The sequence below is a fragment of the Hyla sarda genome, chromosome 11, assembly GCF_029499605.1.
Source record: "Hyla sarda isolate aHylSar1 chromosome 11, aHylSar1.hap1, whole genome shotgun sequence".
NCBI lineage: Eukaryota > Metazoa > Chordata > Amphibia > Anura > Hylidae > Hyla > Hyla sarda.
The window spans coordinates 12,441,584-12,463,727 of record NC_079199.1 but is presented as its reverse complement, the minus strand read 5'-3'; the positions used below and the strand labels follow the sequence as shown (position 1 = coordinate 12,463,727).

Below are 22,144 nucleotides of genomic sequence, written 5' to 3'. Positions count from 1 at the left end.
GGTCATCGCTGCAGGACGAATAAGCTGTAAGGGTCCTGGAAAGTCATCAGAAGCTGCAGAACATCTTAGGTGGCTGAGATCTCAATCATCATTAGGGCATGGGCTCCAGGAACTAGATCACACACTTAAAAGATAACAAACAGGGGTCACCCTTGGCATCCCAAGATGTTCTGCAGCTTTTATTGAGCCTATTGCAAGATCCTTCCCATAACTGTAAGTCCTTGAGTTACCCTTAGCTCCTAAAGATGTTCTGCAGCTTCTATTGAGCCTATTGCAAGATCCTTCCCATAACTAAGTCCTTGAGTCACCCTTAGCTCCTAAAGATGTTCTGCAGCTTCTATTGAGCCTATTGCAAGATCCTTCCCATAACTGTAAGTCCTTGAGTTACCCTTAGCTCCTAAAGATGTTCTGCAGCTTCTATTGAGCCTATTGCAAGATCCTTCCCATAACTAAGTCCTTGAGTCACCCTTAGCTCCTAAATATGTTCTGCAGCTTCTATTGACCTTATTTCAGGATCCTTTTTATAAGTACAAGTCATTGAGTCACCCTCAGCTCCTAAAGATGTTCTGCGTCTTCTATTGATCCTATTGCAGGATCCTTCCATTAACTACAAGTCTTTGAGTCAGCTCCTTAAAGATGTTCTGCAGCTTCTACTGACCATAATGCAGGATCCTTCCAAAGCCCTTAACTCACCCTCAGTTCCTTAAAGGGGTACTCCGGTGGAAAACTTTTTTATTTTTATTTTTTAAATCAACTGGTACCAGAAAGTTAAACAGATTTGTAAATTACTTCTATTAAAAAATCTTAATCCTTCCAGTACTTATTAGCTGCTGAATACTACAGAGGAAATTTTTTTCTTTTTGGAACACAGAGTTCTCTGCTGAAATCACAACCACAGTGCTCTCTGCTTACACCTCTGTCCATTTTAGGAACTGTCCAGAGCAGCATATGTTTGCTATGGGGATGTTATTCTACTCTAGACAGTTCCTAAAATGGACAGAGATGTCAGCAGAGAGCACTGTGGTCATGATGTCAGCAGAGAACACTGTGTTCCAAAACGAAAAGAATTTCCTCTGTAGTATTCAGCAGCTGATAAGTACTAGAAGGATTAAGATTTTTTAATAGAAGTAATTTGCACATCTGTTTAACTTTCTGGCACTAGTTGACTTAAAAAAAAAAAGTTTTCCACCAGAGTACCCCTTAAAAGATGTTCTGCAGATTCTACGGGCCCTACTGCCGGATCTTTTCAATAACTGTAAGTCGAATCACCCTCAGCTCCTTAAAGATGTTCTGCAGCTTCGACTGACCTTATTGCAGGATCCTTCCAATAACTGTAAGTCAAGTCACCCCTAGCTCCTTAAAGCTGTTCTGCAGCTTCTATTGACCCTGGTGAAGGATCCTTTTAATAACTATTAGGTCCCCCATCCCCTAAAAGACATTCTGCAGCTTTTACTGACCCCATTACAGGGTTCTTGAAGGAAGTTTCCACCTACATGCCCCCCTCATCTCCCTAAAGATGTTCCGCAGCTACTATGGAGCCTATAGTAGTGTCCTTGAAGGAAATTCCTCCTACATTTGAGAAACATTCCCAGTTAGGGAGATTTGTTAATACCTGTGCACAGGAAGAGTGAAGCGGTTGCCCATAGCAACCAATCATATTGTTTCTTTCATTTTTCAGAGGCCTTTATTTTTAAAATGAAAGAAGCCATCTGATTGGTTGCTATAAGCAACTGTACCATTTTTACAGGTTTTTTGAGGTCTTTGGGTCCCCCTCAGCTTATCAAAGATGTTCTGCAGCTTCTATTGCCCCATTGTCTTTTAACAATGTTCCACCTAAACTAATGAGCATTTCCAATTATGTCAAAACTACAACTCCCAGCAAAACTACAACTCCCAGCATGCCCGTTGTAGTTTTGCAACAGCTGGAGGCACATTGCTTGAAAAAACACTTCCCTAAAATAAAACTTGTAGTTAGTAGAGGTCTTTGAGTTTTCCATATGCTCCTAAAGATGTTCTGCAGCTTCTATTGACCTTATTTCAGGATCCTTTTTATAAGTACAAGTCATTGAGTCACCCTCAGCTCCTAAAGATGTTCTGAGTCTTCTATTGATCCTACTGAAGGATCCTTCCAGTAACTACAAGTCTTTGAGTCACCCCTAGCTCCTTAAAGATGTTCTGCAGCTTCTACTGACCATAATGCAGGATCCTTCCAAAGCCCTTAAGTCACCCTCAGTTCCTTAAAGATGTTCTGCAGATTCTGCGGGCCCTACTGCCGAATCCTTTCAATAACTGTACGTCGAGTCACCCTCAGCTCCTTAAAGATGTTCTGCAGCTTCGACTGACCTTATTGCAGGATCCTTCCAATAACTGTAAGTCAAGTCACCCCTAGCTCCTTAAAGATGTTCTGCAGCTTCGACTGACCTAATTGCAGGATCCTTCCAATAACTGTAAGTCAAGTCACCCCTAGCTCCTTAAAGCTGTTCTGCAGCTTCTATTGACCCTAGTGCAGGATCATTTTAATAATGATTAGGTCCCCCATCCCCTAAAAGACATTCTGCAGCTTTTACTGACCCTATTACAGGGTTCTTGAAGAAAGTTTCCACCTACATGCCCCCCTCATCTCCCTAAAGATGTTCTGCAGCTACTATGGAGCCTATAGTAGTGTCCTTGAAGGAAATTCCTCCTAAATTTGAGAAACATTCCCAGTTAGGGAGATTTGTTAATACCTGTGCACAGGAAGAGTGAAGCGGTTGCCCATAGCAACCAATCATATTGTTTCTTTCATTTTTCAGAGGCCTTTTTTTTTTAAATGAAAGAAGCCATCTGACTGGTTGCTATGGGCAACTGTACAATTTTTACAGGTTTTGATAAGTCTTTGGGTCCCCCTCAGCTCATCAAAGATGTTCTGCAGCTTCTATTGACCCCATTGTCTTTTAACAATGTTCCACCTAAACTAATGAGCATTTCCAATTATGTCAAAACTAAAACTCCCAGCAAAACTACAACTCCCAGCATGCCCGGACAGCCAAAGGCTGTCCGGGCATGCTGGGAGTTGTAGTTTTGCAACAGCTGGACACCCATTGCTTGGAAAAACACTTCCCAAGAATAAAACTTGTATTTGATAGAGGTCCTTGAGTTTTCCATAGGCCCCTAAAGATGTTCTGCAGCATCTATTGATTTAATGGCAGAGTGGTGGCCAATCCAGGGGGGTCACTATCCTTTCCTTCACCCGAGGCAAAGATTTAGTTGTCACAATAGTCCTGGTATCTAAATACCCTGGAAAAAATATTCTGCCCTTCCCCCAAGTCATGTCCTTGCTTACAGGAGTGGTCTCCCAACTTTACATTCATTCAGGGCAATACTGCAGATAGAGCAGCCATCTGTTTGCCACCCAGCTTTCCCAGGAATTAAATGTCTGAAAATTATTATAGCTAAAGAAGATAGATAGATAGATAAAGGCACAATGGCGGCAATCCTCACCCTGTGGCTCTTTAGCATGTGCAGAACTACAACTCCCAGCATGCCCAGACAACCTGTGGGCTGAGCCTTTTGATGTCTTAGAGAAGGGTTTTCTAACTAGTCGCTCTCCAGCTGTAGTAAAAGTACAACCCCCAGCATTCCTTAAAGGCATTCGGCTGTAGTTGTAGTTTTGCAACAGCTGGAGAGTGGGGAATACAGACGCAGGTTGTCAGGGCATGCTGGGAATTGTAGTTTTTCAAGACCTAGGAAGCCACATGTCAGAGAACACTGACCTATAACAGTGTTTTTCGACCAGTGCCTTCAGCTATTGCAAAACTATAACTCCCAGCAAGCCCGGACAGCCTTTGACTGTCTGGGCATGCTGGGAGTTGTAGTTTTGCAACAGCTGGAGGGACTCGGGTTCGAAAAAAACTGCTGTAGGGGACGGGAAGGTAGATACTTAGCTTTCCTATGCTCCTGAGCTGCAATGGGTAAATCAGGTGGGAACCCAGACTCCTGATAGCCCAAGATACAAAAGAGAGATCAGGTGGGCACCCAGCTTTCCAGGACTCCTGATAGTCCTAGATACAAGATAGATGTTGTGGGCAGCCAGCTTTCCTAGCCTCCTTATTATCAGGTAGTCGCTCAGTTATTCCAGGCTTCATACCTATAAAAGGAGATCGGGTAGTCACCCAGCTTTCCTTGGCTTCTGATAGCCCAGGATATAAGGAAGAGATTAGGAGGCACCCAGCTTTCCCAGGCTTCTGAAGATACAAGAGAGAGAGAGAAAAAGAGAGAGATTTTACAACAGCTGGAGGCACATGGGTTGGGAAACACTGATCGATAATATCAAAGTATAAGACTCAGGTTGTCAGCTCATGCTGGGAGTTGTAGGTACACAAGAGGGCATGCTAGGAGTTGTAGTTTTGCAACAGCTGGAGGCACACTGGTTGGGAAACACTGATCTATAATATCAACCTATCAGATCCTGGTGGTCAGGGCATGCTGGGAGTTGTAGTTTTGCAAGAGCTAGGATGGGAACACTGACCTATAACAGTGTTTTCCGAGCAGGGTGCCTCCAGCTGTTGCAAAACTTCAACTCCCAGCATGCCCGGACAGCCGCTGGCTGTCCGTGCATGCTGGGAGTTGTAGTTTTGCAACAGCTGGGGGCACATTGGTTGGAAAACACTGATCTATAACATCAAGCTATCAGACCCAGGTTGTCAGGGCATGCTGGGAGTTGTAGTATTGCAGTCACTATAGATTTCCTTGCAAGTTAGATGCAAATGCAATTTGATGGACAGTGAATAGCAGCTGCAGAACATCTTAGGAAGATAACATTTCTTCCTGCGCTGACCTTTACCTATTGCAACCATTGTCACCCCTAGGCTCTATTATGTTGAATTGATGTAAAATATTAGAAACAACATTTTTTAAATTATTATTATTTTGCACATTTTAAATACATTCAACATATTTCCTTCCCAGATGGAGGAGATTCTGCTGAAAGAAATCTGCTCATTCCACAAGTTGCAAGTGTCTGTCCCCAGCCCTGCCTAGTGCAATGTTTGGGGCTAAAATAAGAAGCTATCCCCAAATTATCTTCAAAACTTCTCCCCCCTCCTCCCTGCAACCCCATCATCCATCACTCTCCCCTATTCATTGATATTACAGAGGATAAAAAAGAAGTCTCCCCTGAGTATCCTTCCGCCTCAGTAGGCAAAAAAATAGTCCCCTCCACTTCTAATTCTTTGTATTCCCTTTCAAAGTGTCTCCTCCGCCTGCTTGAGGCTCCTCGCCTCCTTCCCTTCAGGTTTCCCACTGAGTTTCATTCAGCTGTGTTCCCATTTTCTTATTATTTTACCTAAAAATAATTTAAAAAAAAAACCTTCCCTCACAATAAAAAAAAATATATAAAGAACCTGATATCAAGGGGCGTAGAGATTGCAAACCCCAAACCCACGTACAAGAGAAGAGAGAGAGAGAGCTGCGCGCCTCAACCAAACGCGATGCAAACGGAAGCGCCGGCTTCGGTGACAGACAACAGCCCCGGCCAATAAGAAGCGAGAGCCGCGTCCAAAATTTCCCAAGCGTCCAATAGGAAAGCGGGAAAGGCGGGAAGAGCAGGAGCAGCGGGTTAGGTTCTCCCCCCCCTCCTCAGCCGCTGTGGCTGTGAGGCAGAGTGTGTGCGGCTGTAGTGCGGGCGGCGATGTGACGGGAAAGTTGTCGCTTGTTTTGTGGGGGACTCGTCAGGCGGCGGCTGCGACTTCTCATCGGTATTCAGTCTGAGGGATCACTATCGCAGCCGCGGTTTTAAGTCATTGTTCACACTTGGTGCCTACTGCGTTATCCATATATATATATTTTTTTTATTTTTATTTTTTTTCACCTCCGGAGGAGCACTACTCTAAATGCCCGCAGCCATGATAGAGAAGGGGGCAGAGGGGTCGGGCAAAAGGAGGGGCAGGAATAACGCTGCCAGCAGCAAAAGTTTGACGGCTCCGAACGGCAATGGCAGCAACTCGTGGGAGGAAGGCAGCAGCTCGACCTCGTCCAGCGACGATGAGCACGGTGAGTGTGGTAGCCTCGGAGCGGTGGTAGCCTCGGAGCGGTGGTGGTAGCCTCGAACTCTCCCGCCCTGCCCGGCTGACTCGTCCTATCTTCTCTATTACAGGGGGCGGTGGCATGAGAGTGGGCAGCCAGTACCAGGCGGTGGTGCCGGACTATGACCAGGGTAAGTGATAAGGCTATATACACCGGTGATAGCCTCAAACTCTCCTTATTGTTTGCTTAGTGCTGTGCTCTAGGGGGCGCTGTGAGAGGGGGGGGGGGGGAGGAGGAGTATCGCGATGGCTGCGGTGTGGGGACATATCGAACGAAATCAACTTTTCATTGCCTCCTTTTAGCGGACTGTTCACATGGAGTGTTGCGGGAAACGCGTGCGGTCTCCGGGAAGGAGGGAGTGGGGGCCCCTGCTGGCCAGACCTGGGTACTGTCTGTGTTGTGGAGGAAGCAGAACTGCTGTCTGGGCATGCTGGGAGTTGTAGTTTTGCAACAGCTGGAGGCACCCTGGTTGGGAAACACTGGTTTAGATAATCTACAACTCCTTGCATGTCTAGTCCAATGTTTCCCAGCCAGTGTGCCTCCAGCTGTTGCAAAAACTACAACTTCCAGCATGCCCAGACAGCCTTCGGCTGTCTGGGCATGCTGGGAGTTGTAGTTTTTGCAACAACTGGAGGCACACTGGCTGGGAAGCAGTACTGTAGTAGGAAGTCGGGTAGGTATTGCAGCTTTCCTAGGCTCCTGAGCAGCAGCTGCAATGGAGATCTCGTTAAGGTGGGCACCCAGACACCTGATAGCCCAAAATACTTGATACCCAGCTTTCCTATACTCCTATATACAAGAGAGATGACATGGGTACCCAGCTTTCCCAGCCTCCTGACCAGCAGGTATAGTGGCTCACTTATCCCAGGCTTTATTCCTATAGAAGGGCTAAATCAGGAAGTCACCCAGCTTTCCTGGCCTTTCGATAGTCCTGGATACAAGGTAGTGATTAGGTGGTCACCCAGCTTTACCAGACTCCAGATTAGTACAAGATATGAAAAAATATCAGGTGGGCACACAGTCTTCTTACTATCAGGTAGTTGCTCAGCTTTTGCACACTCCCAGGCTTTGCACCTATAAAAGGGGAAGGTCAGGTAGTCACCCAGCTTTCCTAGGCTTCTGATAGCCCAAGATACAAGGAAAAGATTAAGTAGGCACCCAGCTTTGCCAGACTCCTGATAGTCCAACATATAACAGAGATCTGGTGAGCACCTAGCCTTCCCAGGTTCCTGATGGTCATAGATACAAGATAGAGATGGGATAGTCCATTAATTTCCCAAACCTCTGACCTTCATACCTATAAGGGGGAGACTGTAGGTACTTGGCTTTACCAGGCTCCTGATCATCAGCATCTTTTCTAGTCTCCTCATTGTCATAGCGATAAGAATAACATCAGGTAGGATACTTAATCCCTCAACCATATACCTATGGCCGGGTAGAACAGGGGGGCATCCAGCTTTTCCAATTTCCCGAGAGTCATATATGTAGGGGAGTGATCAGTTAGTCAATGTTATTCCAGACTTTGAGTATGATACCAGTATTGGGTTTAGAACAGGTAGGCACCCAGCTTTCCCAGACTCCTGAACATCAGCTATAAGGTGGACATCAAGTGGTCATCCATCTTTCCTAGTCTCCTGAGCATTATAACTGCAAGAAGGGAAACAGTAGCTTAGCTTTTCTGGTGTCCGGAGTGTTATAACTGCAAGGTGGAAAACAGTCACCCAACTTTCCGGACTGCTGAAGACCATTTAGCTCCCATCTCTCCCAGTCTCCCGAGTTTTGTAGTTATAAGGCAATTGAACCCAGCTTTCCCTGACTCGACTCATGAGTGTCCAGACTCCTCCACCTGTACTCAGGAGTTTGGAAAAGCTGGGTGACTACCTGTTCTCTCCCATGTCGCTATTAGGCTTAGGTCTGGTCGTCTCCTTGTTTTCTAGACTGAGTTACATAACTTCAAAAGGAAGAACAGGTAGTCACCCAGCTTTTCCAGATTACCTATTGTCGCCTGTCCTTTTTTCTTTTTTTTTTTTTTCTTTGTTTAATCGATTTCTGGGAAAGTTGGGTGGTAGCTGGTATGATAGCTTTTATAACTTGGGTAGAGGGATATCACTTGACTTTTTGAGATTTCTAAGCCTTGAATATGCTTGGTTAGGGTGGAGCATATGAGAGATCACTACACAAGTAGACACATTTGCATTTCAGGAGCCTGGAAAAGCTGAGTGACAAGCCCCAATAGGTCTTGCAGTGGAGTCCTGTTTTGTATTCAATCAGGAACAGGTCTAGCAAAGCAATACATCAATGTCGTTTTTTATTTTTTTACAGCCTTTAGAAGTCAGGGCATGCTGGGAGTTATAGTTCTGCAACATCATATTGCATTGTTTTTATATAGATTTGCTTAACCCAGTGTTTCCCAACCAGGGTGCCTCCAGCTGTTGCAAAACTACAACTCCCAGCATGCCCGGACAGCCAACGGCTGTCCGGGCATGCTGGGAGTTGTAGTTTGCCATGACTGGAGGCACCCTGGTTGGGAAACACTGGCCTAACATGTGGCTCTGCAGCTGTCGGGCATGCTGGGAGTTGTAGTTTTGCAACTGCTGCAGAACCACATGTTGGGCCAGTGTTTCCCAACCAGGTTGCCTCCAGTTGTTGCAAAACTAAAACTCCCAGCATGCCCGACAGCTGCAGAGCCACATGTTAGGCCAGTGTTTCCCAACCAGGGTGCCTCCAGTTGTTGCAAAACTACAACACCCATTTTTTTTGGGTAAAGAGGGCGCCAGGACATGATGTCGTGACCTATTCTGTGCCGTCCTAAAAGAGCCCTAATATAAGGTGTAGTCCCTTCTTTTTACCAATAATTTGGCTTTATTTTGTATACTTTGTATTGGTTTGTATCAATTACTAAAACATTGTTGCAGTTAACACAAGTACCGTAATTCTGATACAAAAGAGCACAAGTCCCTGAGACAGTCCTGGGTGGTAGCCTCAAACTCTCCAGCACTTGCTGCCTGCCACGCTGCAGCTGTCTGTTATCTTGTGTAATTCCATAAACGCACAGCAGGGGGTGCGATCCCGGGAAAAAAATAAAAATAAATGATCAAAATCCCTCCCATATCCATCTTTACTTGTATATTTACAATTGAATAAGAGAAAAAAAATAGAGAAAAAAAATCAACTTCCCCCTTCTGTTGTAAGATAGAGAATATCTGGCAAATCCACCACCAGACTTGTGCAAGACGAACCGAGGGCATCACAGCAGGGGTGAGAAGTATCGAAAGGGGGGAGGGGAGGCATTAACATTGAAAAGACCAGATCGTCCTCTTCTAGTTTGATCAGTGTTTAGGTTTGTTGCAATGTTTTTATATTTTTTTATTTTTTACATTTGTTTTGTATATACAATTAAATTTTTGCAAAGAAATATAAGTGCACACCCAGCTTTCCCAAAATGCCGAGCCTGCGAACTGACATAGCCGTTCACACGCCAGTGATGTTACGTCATTGCCGCCAGTCGTAATTGTAGCTGTGGTTTGGAGGGGTGCGGAGATTGTCTGTCAGTCCGGGTGCCTCAGGGGCCGATAGTTTCTCCTCCAAAGAAGACATCGCCTCTGTTAATAATGTATAAGGAATCTATAGGTAGAGAGCACTCCTGTTATACTATAAAGGGATCTATAGGGTCAGTGCAATCCTGTTATACTATATAGGGATCTATAGGGTCAGTGCACTCCTGTTATACTATATAGGGATCTATAGGGTCAGAGCACTCCAGTTATACTATAAAGGGATCTATAGGGTCAGTGCACTCCTGTTATACTATATAGGGATCTATAGGGTCAGTGCACTCCTGTTATACTATATAGGGATCTATAGGGTCAGTGCACTCCTGTTATACTATATAGGGATCTATAGGGTCAGAGCACTCCAGTTATACTATAAAGGGATCTATAGGGTCAGTGCACTCCTGTTATACTATATAGGGATCTATAGGGTCAGTGCACTCCTGTTATACTATATAGGGATCTATAGGGTCAGTGCACTCCTGTTATACTATATAGGGATCTATAGGGTCAGAGCACTCCTGTTATACTATATAGGGATCTATAGGGTCAGAGCACTCCTGTTATACTATATAGGGATCTATAGGGTCAGTGCACTCCTGTTATACTATATAGGGATCTATAGGGTCAGAGCACTCCTGTTATACTATATAGGGATCTATAGGGTCAGAGCACTCCTGTTATACTATATAGGGATCTATAGGGTCAATGCACTCCTGTTATACTATATAGGGATCTATAGGGTCAGTGCACTCCTGTTATACTATATAGGGATCTATAGGGTCAGTGCACTCCTGTTATACTATATAGGGATCTATAGGGTCAGTGCACTCCTGTTATACTATAAAGGGATCTATAGGGTCAGTGCATTCCCGTTATACTATATAGGATCTATAGGTTCAGTGCACTCCTGTTATACTATATAGGATCTATAAGTTCAGTGCACTCCTGTTATACTATATAGGGATCTATAGGGTCAGTGCACTCCTGTTATACTATATAGAGATCTATAGGTTCGGAGCACTCCTGTTATACTATATAGGGATCTATAGGGTCAGTGCACTCCTGTTATACTATATAGAGATCTATAGGTTCGGAGCACTCCTGTTATACTATATAGAGATCTATAGGTTCGGAGCACTCCTGTTATACTATATAGGAATCTATAGGGTCAGTGCACTCCTGTTATACTATATAGAGATCTATAAGTTCAGTGCACTCCTGTTATACTATATAGGATCTATAGGTAGAGAGCACTCCTTTTATATTATATAGGGATCTATAGGTTCAGAGCACTCCTGTTGTGGAATCTATAGGTCGGGTGCACTCCTGTTATAATGCATAAGGAATCTTTAGGTTCAGTGTATTCCTGTTATAATGTATAAGGTATCTTAAGGTTTTTATATTGCTGTAAAATCATATGGGGCAGTGGCCTCCAAACTGCAGAACTCCAGCTGTTGCAAAACTACATCTTCCAGCATGCTGGGAGTTGTAGTTTTGCAACAGCTGGAGGCACCCTGGTTGGGAAACACAAAACTAACACACCTGGATAGTGTTGGGCATGGTCTAATGCAATAGACACCAAACTGTGGACCTCCAGCTGTTGCAAAACTACAACTCCCAGCATGCCCGGACAGCTGTTGCCTTTCCCAGCATGCTTAGACCTGCCCTGTGAAGTGTATCCGTGTGGTCTGTCCTCTGCAATGTGTACGGTTTAGGAGTTAGTGCCGTGCAATACCAGCCACGTGATAAGAATAATGCAGTACCCTGTGGAAACATCTTTTGGCGCTCCGTTTCTTTCTATGGCATCAGTTTTCCGTAGCGTGTGACTTTTCGGCGGATCTCCTAAGTCGCTGACCACTGCAGCTTAGGGGCTGGGAGCGAACGAGAGCGGCGCGGTGCCAGAGTACAGGCCACAATGTTGGCAGAAGTTATGGTCTGGCCCAGACTTTATTCTTTCTATTATGTGTCCTATTAGTATCCACGCTTAGTGGTGGTGGGGGGGGGGGGGGGCATAATATTGTAGTAGTATAGCTGGGAAGGCTTGTGTATGTTCTATTGTATTATCCCTTTGGTTGTACAGTCTTATTGAGTGGGCCTGCTGGATTGTGCAGTGTTTTTCTATATTTTTTGTTGATGCGGTGTATCGGAGTTGGCCGTGCGTTCACCGTCTCGCACCTTTTGTCGATGATGTAGGGTGTTGAGTTTGCTGGAAGGTGCAGTATCTGCGACTCTGCCTGCACTGACTAATAGACACATGTCATATCACCCGACCCCCGCTGCTCATTGCGTTGTCATCAGACCGCATTAACCCTTTGAAGGCTGGCTGGAGAGTGTACATACACGCATATATATATAATTTATAATAATGAATAACTATAATATTATTAAAAAAAAAAAATGTATGTATATATATATATATATATATATATATATATATATATAAATATAATTTTGTTATTAAAAAAAACATATTTATAGATATATATTTTTTTTCTTTATAAAAAAAAAAAATATATATATATATATATTTTTTTTAATATACAGTATATTATAAAAAAATATATTTTTTTATTAAAATATATATTTTGATTCCCTTCTTCCAATTTGGGCACTTTCATTTCATGCCTGCACATATTGCACGCCCTCCCCTTTTGCTGAGCGAGACGCGCGCGCTCTCTCTCTCTTTTTTTTTTTTTTATTTGTATTTTTTTTAAGCTATGCAAATGGTGGGTGCCTGGGCCAAGACAGATTCAATCACTTGTTCGCAGCAAAAGACACTCCTGCATTGTATTTCTTATGAGCTGTGACACTACTCACCCGCCTGCTTTACAATATGGTGAACGTGAGCTGGGGAAGGAGAAGGGGGGGGGGGGGGGGGGTCTGCTGTCATGGTGGTGAATAACTTTAGCACTTATCCCCTTCTTTGTACAACACCCCCCCCCCCCCCCCTTGCTGCTGCTCACTATAAGCTATATGGCATTGTGTCCTCCTTCCTTTTGTAGAATTATATTTATGGTGCTGTATATAGGGATTACAGGGATATCGATGGCAAGGAAACTCCTTTTAACTTTCTTGCTGCATTGTGTATTGAGTTTCCTGTTATTTTTAATCCATGTCATCTACTTCAGGCAACTCTCCAGCTGTTGCAAAACTACAACTCCCAGCATGCCCGGACAGCCAACGGCTGTCCGGGCATGCTGGGAGTTGTAGTTTTGCAACAGCTGGTGGTCTACAGTTCGGAGACCACATATCAACCATTAACTCACCCAGTGGTTTCCAAACTGTGGACCACCAGCAAAACTACAACTCCCAGCATGCCCGGACAGCCTACTTTTATTTAGAAGGAAGTAACTGTGGTGCTGTAGTTCTGCGTCTCTCATCCGTACGGGCGACTGTGCTTGGTACTGCAGCTCACCCTCTATTAAAGTGAACAGGACCGGAGCTGCAGTACCAGGCACGGCCTCGCTCCTGTATACGGGGATGTGGTGCTCGTTGCAGAGATACGATCCTATAATTCTTCTGGGATATGGGTTTTTAAGCCGCAGGAGGAAAAAAAAAACAAACAAACCAAGCCTTATTGAATTGGTAAGGAATACCATTAATCTGACATCCAGTAATCCGGCGTGGTTTCCAATAGAGATGAGCGAACTTACAGTAAATTTGATTCGTCGCAAACTTCTCGGCTCGGCAGTTGATGGCTTTTCCTGCATAAATTAGTTCAGCTTTCAGGTGCTCCGGTGGGCTGGAAAAGGTGGATACAGTCCTAGGAAAGAGTCTCCTAGGACTGTATCCACCTTTTCCAGCCCACGGGAGCACCTGAAAGCTGAACTAATTTATGCAGGATAAGTCATCAACTGCCGAGCCGAGAAGTTCGTGACGAATCGAATTTACTGTAAGTTCGCTCATCTCTGGTTTCCAATTTGGAGCTGCGTGATGGGAGGGCTGGGCTGAGAAACTGGATTGTGAGGTTTTTGTGAACATAGTCATAATAGCGTAATTGGTTTATTCTGGTCTTTCTGACCTGTATCTCCACCTGTAGACATAAATGTATACACTTAGATAATGACTTCTGGCATTTTGCAACACCGGGGGGGGGGGGGGGGGGGGGTAGGGGGAGGATTTAATTAATTTATCTATTGAATTTATTGGAATTTCCTGAACTGTGATATATCCATAATTTTTTTCTTAAATCTATTGTATTCTATTTTTATTTTATTTATTTTTTTATGTTTCTTTTCTGCCCTGGTAACAGATATTGGGCATTTTTAGGGCTTAGGCTATGTTTATACACCAGAGTTTTTTGCATGGAATTCCCCATAATTCTGCATGAGTTTATAGCCAATACACTTTAATGAGATTCTGTTGTCCCATTCACGCAGAATTTCTGCTGCAGGAATTTCATTGAAGTGAATGGGCTTTTAATTTCTGAGGAATTTACTGCAGAAGTCCATGCAGAAATTCTGCTGTGCGAACATAGCTTTAAAGTTACCGTATGTGCTTTTCCAAAAAGGAAAAAAATCTCATTGATTTCAATGGGTAATGTTAATAATAGACATGTTTACAGTCAGGTTCTGCATAAAACTTTCCATTGCAATGTAAAAAAAAGTACTGTAGCTATGATCATTTTTGTTTGCATTCTCCTTTAAGTTTAATAAAGGGGGGCGCGTCATTCTTCCTTAAACTTAAAGGGGTATTCCAGGCAAAAACTTTATATATATATATAATATATATATATATATATATATATATATATATATATATATATATATATAATAAACAGATTTGTAAATTACTTTGATTAAAAAAATCTTAATCCTTTCAATAGTTATTAGCTTCTAAAGTTTTCTGTCTAACTGCTTAATGATGATGTCACGTCCCAGGAGCTGTGCATGATGGGAGAATATCCCCATAGGAACTGCACAGCTCCTGGGACGTGAGTCATCAGAAAGCAGTTAGACAGAAAACAGCAACTCAACTTCAGAAGCTAATAACTATTGCAAGGATTAAGATTTTTTAATCAAAGTAATTCACAAATCTGTTTAACTTTCCAGAGCCAGTTGTAGTATACAAAAAAAGTTTTTGCCTGGAATACCCCTTTAAAGGGGTACTCCGGTAAAAAACTTTATTTATTTTTTAATCAACTGGTGCCAGAAAGTTAAACAGATTTTGTAAATTACTGCTTTGAAAAAAAAATCTTAATCCTTCCATTACTTATTAGCTGCTGAATACTACAGAGGAAATTCTTTTCTTTTTGGAACACAGAGCTCTCTGCTGACATCTCTGTCCATTTTAGGAAATGTCCAGAGTAGGAGTAAATTCCCATAGCAAACATATGCTGCTCTGGACAGTTCCTAAAATGGACAGAGATGTCAGCAGAGAGCACTGTGCTCATGATGTCAGCAGAGAGCTCTGTGTTCCAAAAAGAAAAGAATTTCCTCTGTAGTATTCAGCAGCTAATAAGTACCGGAAAGGATTAGGATTTTTTAATAGAAGTAATTTACAAAACTTTCTGGCACCAGTTGATTTTTATTTTATTTTTTATTTTTTATTTTTTTTACACTGGAGTACCCCTTTTAATGGAGAACGCCAGCAAAAAATGACTTTATCCCTCCCCACAGGATAGGGAAAAAGTAGTTAAAGGGGTATTCCAGGAAAAAAAACTTTTTTTATATATATCAACTAGCTCCAGAAAGTTAAACAGATTTGTAAATGACTTCTATTAAAAAATCTTAATCCTTTCAGTACTTATGAGCTTCTGAAGTTAAGGTTGTTCTTTTCTGTCTAAGTGCTCTCTGATGACACCTGTCTCGGGAAACGCCCAGTTTAGAAGAGGTTTGCTATGGGGATTTGCTTCTAAACTGGGCGTTTCCCGAGACAGGTGTCATCAGAGAGAACTAAGACAGAAAAGAACAACCTTAACTTCAGAAGCTCATAAGTACTGAAAGGACTAAGATTTTTTAATAGAAGTAATTAACAAATCTGTTTAACTTTCTGGAGCCAGTTGATATATAAAATATTATTTTCCTGGATAACCCCTTTAATCGCGGGGCATCCAACTGCTGCGGCCGCCCAGCAAACTCCAGGATGGGACCCCGGTGCACTCGGTGAGGAGTGAGTGTCATAGATGGCATGCGCTCCGTTCATTTCTATGAGAGCCTGATGATGCCTGAGAGCTGTACTCTGGTCTTTTCGGCACTCCCGTAGAAATGAATGGAGCGCGTGCCTACTGCAGCACGCGGTCCTCACTGAGCGCCATGTCCCGTCCTAGTGATCCTTGAGTTGCTTGATCAAAGAATCAATGACCTGCAATGATAAAAGTGCAACTGAGAAAAACTCACAAAAAGAAAAAAAAAGTCATCAAATACACCTTTTGGGTTGGAAGATACAAGACTGCATCATGAAGCACCAAAAAAAAGCTATCTATTTATTTATTTATTTATTTATTTTTAAAGCTAAAAAAAAGCCACAAAAAAAGTGTATGCAAGAGCAAAAGACACGCCCGAGTGAAGAGCTGCACCACTGCTCTTTCTGTGCCGCTGGCAGCTGGAGGTCGGCCCTGAATCTCACTACGTTTCCACACGTTTCCCTCCTTCCAGCTCCCATTAAAGCCAGTCGAAGCTGGGAGTGCTCTAGCAAAACCGTGCATTTTTTGACATGTTTTATTTAATTTTGTATTTTTTTTTTTTTTTACTAAATACTGCAGTGTGAACGTATGCAAACAGCCCGGCTGTAAGTCCAGAGGTCTGAACTGAAAGTCCAGGCCTTGTGTCTATAATGGAGAAACTCGAAGCATTTCCATATATTGCACATATACAAATACCTTTTTTTTATTTTTTATACTTATTCATTTGCTTTGATATACTACAATACATTCCTCCCAGTCATGCCATTCTCTCCCACTGCTTTTTTTTTGCAATATTTATATGTAGTTCTTTACTGTCGTTTATGCATTTTGCATTTTATTCATGCACCACGAACCTGTAGGTTCCAAAGAGGCACGTGTATCTCTGCTGCAGTGTGTAACAATGCCATAGGGCAGTGTTTCCCAACCAGGGTGCCTCCAGGTGTTGCAAAACTACAACTCCCAGCATGCCCGGACAGCCTTTGGCTGTCCGGGCATGCTGGGAGTTGTAGTTTTTCAACACCTTGAGGCACCCTGGTTGGGAAACACTGCCATAGATCAATGTTTCTCAACTTATATAGTGAACAAGTATATGGTACTCGCTCTAGCCCAGCGTTTTCTAACCAGGGTGCCTCCAGCTTTTTACTTCATTAAGGGTACATTCCCACACGGCGTATTTGCTGCGTATTTGCTGCGTATTTGCTGCGTATTTGCTGCGTATTTGCTGCGGCGTATTTTATTTTCTCTGTTGAAGTCAATGGGTAAGAAAATACGCAGCACCAAATATGCAGCAAAATACGCCGCGTGGGAACGTACCCTTAAGGAGTAAATAACCATATTACAAAAAGGTCTTTAATTTTCATCAGTAACAACATATAAAAAGTTTTTGCATCTAAAAGTGCCCATTTAAAGGGGAACTCCAGTAGAAAACTTTTTTTTATTTTTATTTTATTTTTTTATGAACTGGTGCCAGAAAGTTAAACAGATTTGTAAATTACTTCTTTAAAAAAAAATCTTAATCCTTTTAGTACTTTGTAGCAGCTGTATGCTACAGAGGAAATTATTTACTTTTTGAATTTCTATTTTGTGTTGTCCACAGTGCTCTCTGCTGACCCCTCTGTCCGTGTCAGGAACTGTCTAGAGCAGCATAGGTTTGCTATGGGGATTTTCTCCTGCTCTGGACAGTTCCTGATACGGGCATCAGGTGTCGGCAGAGAGCACTGTGGACAACACAAAAAATAAATTAAAAAAATATTTTCCTCTGTAGCATACAGCTGCTAAAAAATACTGAAAGGATTAAGATTGATTTATTCTTTTTTTTTTCTTTTTTATAGAAGTAATTTACAAATCTGTTTAACTTTCTGGCACCAGTTCATTTAAAAAAAAAATAAAAAAAGTTTTCAACCGGAGTACCTCTTTATGTGGTCACAGATCCTTTCTAGAGCATTCTGAGGGCTGTAGTACATATATATACAACACCTAAATAAGGGATGTACTGCATGATAGGTGTAGTTGTACTTTTAAAGTAGCCTCTCCTAGGCTTTCGCAGGCCCTTACTAGAGCATGCTAGTTCTTGTAGTTCAAGCATAGCTATGGGGGTTGTAGTAAACAATAAGGCATGCTTGGGCTTGTAGTTTAAAGGGTTACTCCGGTGGAAAACATATATATATTTTATTTAAATAAACAGGTGCCAGAAAGGTAAACAGATTTGTAAATTTCTTCTATTAAAAAAATCTTAATCCTTCCAGTACTTTTTAGCGTCTGTATGAGAAGAGGAAATTCTTTTTTTGTCTTGTCCACAGTGCTCTCTGCTGACACCTGATGCCAGTCTCAGGATCTGTCCAGAGCAGGAGAAAATCCCCATAGCAAACCTCTCCTGCTCTGGACAGTTCCTGACATGGACAGAGGTGTCAGCAGAGAGCACTGTGGTCAGAAAGGAAAAGAATTTCCTCTGTAGCATACTGCTGCTAAAAAGTACTGGAAGAGTAAAGATTTACAAATCTGTTTAACTTTCTGGCACCAGTTGAATAAAAAAAAGTACCCCTTTAAGCACAGATATTGAACTAAAATTGGGGTGTGTGGGGTTTATACATGAAATCGAGAGAATGGAACTTAAAATTGGGTAAGATTGCAATCGCAATATGACATTTCCCCAAACTCATTCAGCCCTAATTCAGGCAAAATCTTTTGCGCAACGGAGAAATGAAGTGCACTATCCAGTGCATTTGTTGGCTATGGCCCCTGGAAGCCTGTGCAAACATTGGATGCGCAAAATAAAAACTCACTGCACGTGCAATTCTTCCGATGTACGCCAGTTAATAAATTCCCCCCACGTGTTTTTCTACCGCCTGTTCTGTTGCTGTAAGGCCCTTTCGCAGATGTACAGCCATAGCGTCCTAGTCTGTGACTTTAAGCAGGAACGTTACACATCGTTTCCTCAGCGCAGAAAGGTCTTCAGACGGCAGACAACCTTCAGGATTGTGCAAACACCGGTGGCGCGTAGCTGAACCCTGCGTCGTAATGCGTAACGTTCCCACGCGGCTTTCAACACCCACAAATATATCCTGGTGACTCCATAGTCACCGTGAGCTCTGAAAAGTCTTATTGTGTCTGCAGCTTTTTCTGCAGTTCTCTTCAATAAATGGATCACTGACATCTATTTTCTGTACCTTCTGCCTATGCACGATGCATTTATATAAGAGTTTATACTGGGAAAAGCATAGAAAGGATTGAAAGAAAGAAAGCGCTGCATCGGCAGAATCCTTGGTTGCGGTATCTGTGCATAGTGCTGTATTTTACTGCTCAGCAATGGGAGTTTGAAAGCAGATACAGTCGAGCGCCTTCTATGATGCTTAATCTATCATACCTGGATTTGCTATTATTTATTATTGTTAGTATCATCATTAATAATAAGCATAATACATATAAAAACATCAAAATACAAGAGAATGATGATAAAATATTACTAATAATAAATTATTTTTTATTCTTATTATTTATGATTATTATTATTAATACAATAAAACATAAATACTAATAATTATTATTTTATTATAATATTAAATATAAAATATACTACAGTAATAATTATAATAACTTTAATATTAAAATTATTATAATAAAACATTTATTTATTTATTTATTTTTTTTAATTTTTTGCTTTGATCAAATTGCCGAATTGGTGACATCTGTGGCCTGCTGAAAGTAATACTAAAATATAAATAATAGAGGGGGAGGAAATCCAGCAATTTTTCCTTGGGGTTGCCTCCATTACCCACCTCTCATCCATGCCCTACTCTTTGTCGCAGATCTAGGGCTGCGGTTCTAGCCATGCTTTTGCAATAGCTGTCGGAGCATGCTGGGAGTTGTAGTTTTTGCAACAGCTTAGGTTGAATACGATTTGGTCTAATGTGTATGAGATATTTACCCAGCGTTCAGTTGTGTATGTTAAACATGCTGGGAGTTGTGGTTTGTTACTTGTTGGAGACCATTAATTGAGAGCAGAGTTTCCCCCCCCAACTAGTGTGTCTCCTGCTGTTTCAAAACTGCATGCCCGGACAGCCTTACCCGGACAGCCTTACAAACACTGATCTAGAGGATGTAAGCATGCTGGGAGTTGTAGTTCTCCAAGTGCAGGATATTTATAAGTTGCAGACCATCTAGTGTGTATGGGGGGGGGGGGGGGATTTATCAAAACCTGTGTAGAAGAGTGGTGCTGTTGCCCATAGCAACCAATCAGATCCCTTTCAGTTTTAGAGGCCTGTGAAAAATGAAAGTAATCTGGTTGCTATGGGCAACTGCACCAGTTTTTTTTTATTTTTTTATTAATCTCCGCTTATGTATCTAGATATTCGCTCGGCGCTTGTTCAAACTAAATAGGCCTGATCCTTTGTTCTCTAGTGACAGGTTTCTTGAGAAGTCTGTCAGCAGTTTACTTCCCTTTCCCCATAGAAAACACATGCACGCTCATCAAAATGGAGCATGCATGTATATGAAGAATTCATTAACTATTAAAAAGTGTTTGGCCACCTTATCTGCTGACAGGTGTCTGGCAATAACATATCAATATGCAGTAATAAAGCACCTGGCATATTGAAAACCACATTCCCTATTCTCCGTTCCTCCAGTATTTGCACGGTAGACTGACCTTAATCTACCCCCCCCCCCTCCTCCCTGCTCCTCTTTGCTATAGGAGACAGGAAGTAAAAAATCCTGCCCCTTGTCCCTTTGTCAGCGCAGATGCTCAGCCGTCAAGAGGACAATAAAGGGGTTATCCAGCATTAGAATAACAGAGCAGCTAATGAACCGCACCACTACTGTCCTCCTCAGGTTGTGTGTGGTATTGCAACTCTGCTCCATTCACTTCAATTGGACTGAGGTGCAATACCACACACAACCTGAGGACAAGTGTGGCACAGTTTTATTTTGAATTTTTTTTATTTATTTTTCAATAAAGCATTTGGATAACCCCTTTTTAACCTATGTTCTCTGAATCCTGCGGACAGTTCTGTCTATATTTATTAATCCTATATGGGTCTAGCTTTATTTTTAGAATAACTGCAAATGTTCTCAGATTTTCCCGTAGCCGCTGCTGCTCCATGTGGTTGATGACCCCCTAGTGGTAGAACAATTGTATAATGCAATCAACTAAAAAAAAAGAAACTGAAAGCATGCTGACAAGGTTTCCCCACCAGTGTGTCTCCAGCTGTTGCAAAACTACAACTCCCAGCATGCCCGGACAGCCGTTGGCTGTCCGGGCATGCTGGGAGTTGTAGTTTTGCAACAAGCAGAGGAACACTGGTTGGGAAAAATACTGTTGTAGTGTTGTGTTGAATAACTACAACTCCCAGCATTCCTGAACAACCTGGGTCTGATCTTTTGATGCATTCGATCTGTGATCGCCCAAGCTGTGGCTCACGAGCTGTTGCAAAACTACAACTCCCAGCATGCCCTGACGACCTTTGTCTGATATGTTGGTTTTGGATCTGTGGGGGAGATTTATCAAAACTTGTCCTATAGCAACCAATCAGATCACTGCTTTCATTTATCAGAGCTTGTGTAGTGTTCTCCTCTTGTGCAAATATTAGTGTATTCACCCCCCCCCCCCTCCTATACTGAATATACTAATATACGGACCCCCAAAGTGTTTTAACTAGTGTCCTGGTCTCTAATGCGTAGGTTGGTGCAGTGATCCCCAATCAGGGTGCCTCCAGCTGTTGCAAAACTACAACTTCCAGCATGCCTGGACAGCCAGAGGCTGTCCGGGCATGCTGGGAGTTGTAGTTTTGCAACAGCAGGAGGCACCCTGATTGGGAGACACTGGGGGGAGATTTATCAAAACCTGTCAAGAGGAAAAGTTGCCGAGTTGCCCATAGCAACCAATCAGATTGCTTCTTTCATTTCTAAAAAATGAAAGAAGCGATCTGATTGGTTGCTATTGGCATTTCAGCAACTTTTTCTCTGGAAAGGTTTTGATAAATCTCCCTCGTGTCCCCGAACATGTGGCTTTCTACTCCTTCAAAACTACAACTCCCAGCATGCCTGGTAACCTTTGATCGATTTTTATTTTATTTTTTTTTATTTTTTTTGATGTTTTAGCTCGGTGTGTGCCCCAGTATCCAGCTGTTGCAAAACTACAACTCCCAGCATGAGCTACAGGTAAAATAAAAAAGGAAAAATTCCCTTTATAGTGTTTCCCAATAGAGATGAGCGAACTTACAGTAAATTCGATTCGTCACGAACTTCTCGGCTCAGCAGTTGATGACTTTTCCTGCATAAATTAGTTCAGCTTTCAGGTGCTCCCGTAGGCTGGAAAAGGTGGATACAGTCCTAGGAAAGAGTCTCCTAGGAATGTATCCACCTTTTCCAGCCCACCGGAGCACCGGAAAGCTGAACTGATTTACGC

The 22,144-nt window shown here is 42.5% G+C and overlaps 2 protein-coding genes across 3 annotated transcripts in view; one reads left to right on the top strand and one right to left on the bottom strand.

Moving 5' to 3' along the window:
* ANKRD9 (ankyrin repeat domain 9) overlaps positions 1-5,398 on the bottom strand; it is a 111,781-nt gene extending 106,383 nt beyond the window's left edge. Inside the window, exons 1-2 of the mRNA XM_056545388.1 lie at positions 5,382-5,398; positions 4,127-4,223 (exon numbers count right to left, since the gene is read on the bottom strand). The gene's annotated coding sequence lies outside the window, so the exon portion shown is untranslated. The remainder of the gene's footprint in view (positions 1-4,126; positions 4,224-5,381) is intronic.
* Positions 5,399-5,455: 57 nt separating this feature from the next.
* RCOR1 (REST corepressor 1) overlaps positions 5,456-22,144 on the top strand; it is a 53,001-nt gene continuing 36,312 nt past the window's right edge. Inside the window, exons 1-2 of one of the 2 annotated variants that reach the window (XM_056545381.1) lie at positions 5,456-6,030; positions 6,134-6,193. In XM_056545381.1, the coding sequence (XP_056401356.1) occupies positions 5,871-6,030; positions 6,134-6,193 (220 nt within the window). In that variant the 5' untranslated portion in view covers positions 5,456-5,870. The remainder of the gene's footprint in view (positions 6,031-6,133; positions 6,194-22,144) is intronic. The other variant, XM_056545380.1, reaches the window with a different exon arrangement.